This window comes from Prosopis cineraria, unplaced genomic scaffold, assembly GCF_029017545.1.
Source record: "Prosopis cineraria cultivar Desert tree isolate PC_DT_omini unplaced genomic scaffold, ASM2901754v1 PC8, whole genome shotgun sequence".
In the NCBI taxonomy this organism is placed as follows: Eukaryota; Viridiplantae; Streptophyta; class Magnoliopsida; order Fabales; family Fabaceae; genus Prosopis; species Prosopis cineraria.
The window spans coordinates 23,389,045-23,392,384 of record NW_026555339.1 but is presented as its reverse complement, the minus strand read 5'-3'; the positions used below and the strand labels follow the sequence as shown (position 1 = coordinate 23,392,384).

The window sequence follows — 3,340 nt, the reverse complement described above, 5'->3', positions numbered from 1 at the left end:
TTAATTAAATTTTATCCCAATAAAATAGTTATTTACTTTTAAATTAACTCTAATTTTTCATATTCATCCTATTAAACACCTATAATAAATATAAAGTTACTCAATGGGAATACTTAAAAAAAAGATAATAATTACATCTCAAAAAATTAAAAATATTTTTTATTTTTAAATGGAAGAAGTATGACATAGTAGATGATCAGAGAGAATAATTTAAAATGGTGAAATACGCAAATATATCATAACATTTTAAAATAATGAAATAATAAATTATTTTTATAAAAAAAGTAAAGAAGAAAAACAATTAACTAATAATCACATTTTTATTATTATAATTAAACATAAAATAAATTTTATTTTTTTACTAAAATTTATAAACTATCTAAAAAATTACTTTTTTTTAATCCTAAATACGTATATAGGCCGATAATATGATTTACAGATCAAACAAAATATCCTTCGGCCAAAAAAAAAAAAAAAACCCAATCCTATAGCCTCGTCATGGCCTGAGAACACCAAAATATCTCAACCCTATAGCCTCGTCATCGCCTTCCTTGGTCTTGGGCTTCGATCTCTCCACTTAACTCCTCCAATGATTTCCCTTTCGATTCCGGCAAGAGGAACGTAAATAGCATCCCAACAAAGTTAATCACACCAAGCATGATCAGCGAATTCTTCACCCCAATGCCACTTGGATACCCTGCCTCTGTCTTGTTAGGATCCTTGCTCTGTGCGGCGAACAAAAACCCGATCGCGCCGACGGTGGCTCCGGCTTTTCCGGCCGCCGCAGATATCCCGTGGCAAGTCGACCTCAACCTCGCCGGGAAAATCTCGGCAGGAATGATGAAAGTGGTGGAATTCGGACCGAAATTGGCGAAGAAGAAGGTGAGAGAGTACATTACAAGAAACCCGGTTCGGTTATGTGTCTTGGTCCAGTGATCGTATGGGATTGCAATAGCAAACATGAAGACGGTCATGAAGAAGAAGCCCATGAGTTGGATGAAGAAGCGACCAAGATAGTCAATGAATGCCACCGTGAACCAATAACCTGGTACTGTACCACATAGTGTTATAAGTGTTTGTGCCCTCGCAACCCTGTATACCTATATTAATTAAGCATTGGATCAGCATTAGTAAGTGAATTTGACTCCAGCTTAAAACATCAAGGCATCAGTTTATGGGTGCTTTTCTCTTATTAAAAAGATCTTAGAGTAAAGAAGTTTTACTTACAACAATTCGAGAGTGGATTGGGAATATATAAAGTTTAGTATGTGTCTAACTTAAGTTATTTTGAGGAATTAGACAATTCTTAAGGATATCTAATATAAAAACTTGATGTGATATCAAGAGTCATGCAATTTTGGACAAAATTTAAAAAATTGAGGAAAAAATCAATAAAAGAAAAAAGAAAGAATAAAAGACGAAGAAAAATCAAGAGAATCAGAAAATAAAGGAGGGGCAGGAAAAAAAAGAAATAAAATGTAATAGACGGAGGCCCCTAAAACTAAAAAAATTACAAGCTGATTCACGAAAAAAACTGAAGAGAATATAATGGAGAAAATATTAAAATAAGTTTTACGTTTGATAATTAAAAAAGTGTACTAAAAATATATAAAGTTTAGAATTCTTAATATAGAAAATTGACAAAACATTGCTCTAACTTACGCACACTCCTCAAGTCCTGAAGATTAATTTTAATTCTATATATAATAAAAATTTTACTATTTTTATGTTCATCTATCTTTATTTTTCTATCCTTAATAAATGTCAGAAAAAATTAATAAAAAGAATTCTTTTTATCCTTATTTTAATAAAAAATAAAAATTAATAAAATTTAAAGTTTTTCTTAATTTTAATCAATCATGCTAGCAATGACTTAGAAATAGAATGAAAACGAGTATATACCTCATGAATAGCGTTCATTTCTTCAGCTGGAGGAAGCCACGCAACAGCAGTGTAAATATCCTTCTGAGAAATATTAGAACTATAATACGCAATATCTAATAGAAACCAAGTGGTTGTGGTCCCAAGCAAATGAAGTCCATGCCTTTGAGCAAACTTCAAACTGAATAAGCCATATTTGTTTTCTTCTCTCTCAGTCAATACAATTACCTTTTCTTCTTCAACTTCAATATCAACTTGCAATACTTTAGTCATGTCTTCCGCGGCTTGCTTCGCATTCTTCGCCACAAGCGCCGTGTAACGAGCCGTCTCCGGCATCTTCATACGCCAGTAGTATGTCAGAGCCGCCGGAACAGCCCCAAACATCAGAATGATACGCCATACATAGTCAGCTTCAGGAGCCAGAGACTCGGCGGCGTTGACCTTATAAGGAGGAGCTTTATAGGCGTGATCGAACGCGGCTGAGACAATTAGGGAAACGACGCCGCCGAACAAAATCCCGAAGCCTTGCATGGCGAAAACCGCCGCTATAAAAGCGCCACGAGTTCTCTTGTTGGCGTATTCCGACATGATTGTGGCGGAGAGAGGGTAGTCGCCGCCGATGCCGAATCCGAGCCAGAATCGGAAGAAACAGAGAGTGGCGATGACGCCTTCTGAGGATTTACCGAAAGAGAGACCGGAGGCGAGAGAGGAGACCACCATGAGAACAAGGGTTATACCGTAAACCTTTTTTCTTCCCATTTTGTCACCCAACCAACCGAAGAAAAGCTGACCTAGTAAGGTCCCACACAAGGCGACTCCGTTGACGGCGGAATTCACGGCGGGAGGGAGGGTTCCGGGCTTCAGAGCACCGTCGTGGGTGTAGTAGATTCGTCCGAGCAACTTGGTGACATTAGGTAAGCTGAAGAGATCATAAGCGTCAGTGAAGAAGCCCATGCCAGCAATTACGATGGCTTTGAAGTGATACCACTGTGTCTTGGCAACATCAAGGGCACTAAGCACTCGAAGTTGGCTAGACATAATAGCTGAATTGTGGTGTTCAAAAAATGAGGACAAAGAAATAAGATAAGCGCTGTGGACTTGTGGTACTTTGAAATAATGTTGATAATAGTTATTCTATTTATACAGCTAGACTAATTAGTCCGTCGTGGTTCCGTACAGTTTTTTTTCTTACAAAATATATATATATATAATTTTTGGGGGTCAGATGTGATGGTTTAGGATATAATTGGAATTATATGATTATACATGTACAGTAACACCGAAGAGTTTACCTTTTGATGGAAACTGATATTGGATATGCTGCATGCACAGTTGAATATGCCAGTCAATATCCTTAACCCAGGTCAAGGAAGGAAAGAAATAAGGATAGATGAATAATTTATTTTTTAAACTTTAGATTTAATAGTATTATAAATCTTAAATTTGTTTATTATAAAAA

The 3,340-nt window shown here is 36.0% G+C and overlaps 1 protein-coding gene across 1 annotated transcript; it reads right to left on the bottom strand.

Moving 5' to 3' along the window:
- Positions 1-323: 323 nt before the first annotated feature.
- LOC129318971 (probable inorganic phosphate transporter 1-5) lies at positions 324-2,976 on the bottom strand. Its single transcript, XM_054963996.1, has 2 exons — positions 1,903-2,976; positions 324-1,100 (listed from the first exon to the last, which is right to left on the bottom strand). The coding sequence occupies exons 1-2, from the start codon at positions 2,917-2,919 to the stop codon at positions 540-542; spliced, it is 1,578 nt and encodes a 525-aa protein (XP_054819971.1). The 5' UTR covers positions 2,920-2,976; the 3' UTR covers positions 324-539.
- Between the last annotated feature and the right edge of the window lie 364 nt (positions 2,977-3,340).

Coding starts and splice junctions, on each gene's coding strand:
- LOC129318971 (XM_054963996.1), bottom strand. CDS start 2,919: ATGTCTAGCCAACTTCGAGTGCTTAGTGCCCTTGATGTTGCCAAGACA. Junction 1,101..1,902: donor AAATGAACGCTATTCATGAG/GTATATACTCGT, acceptor TAATTAATATAG/GTATACAGGGTTGCGAGGGC.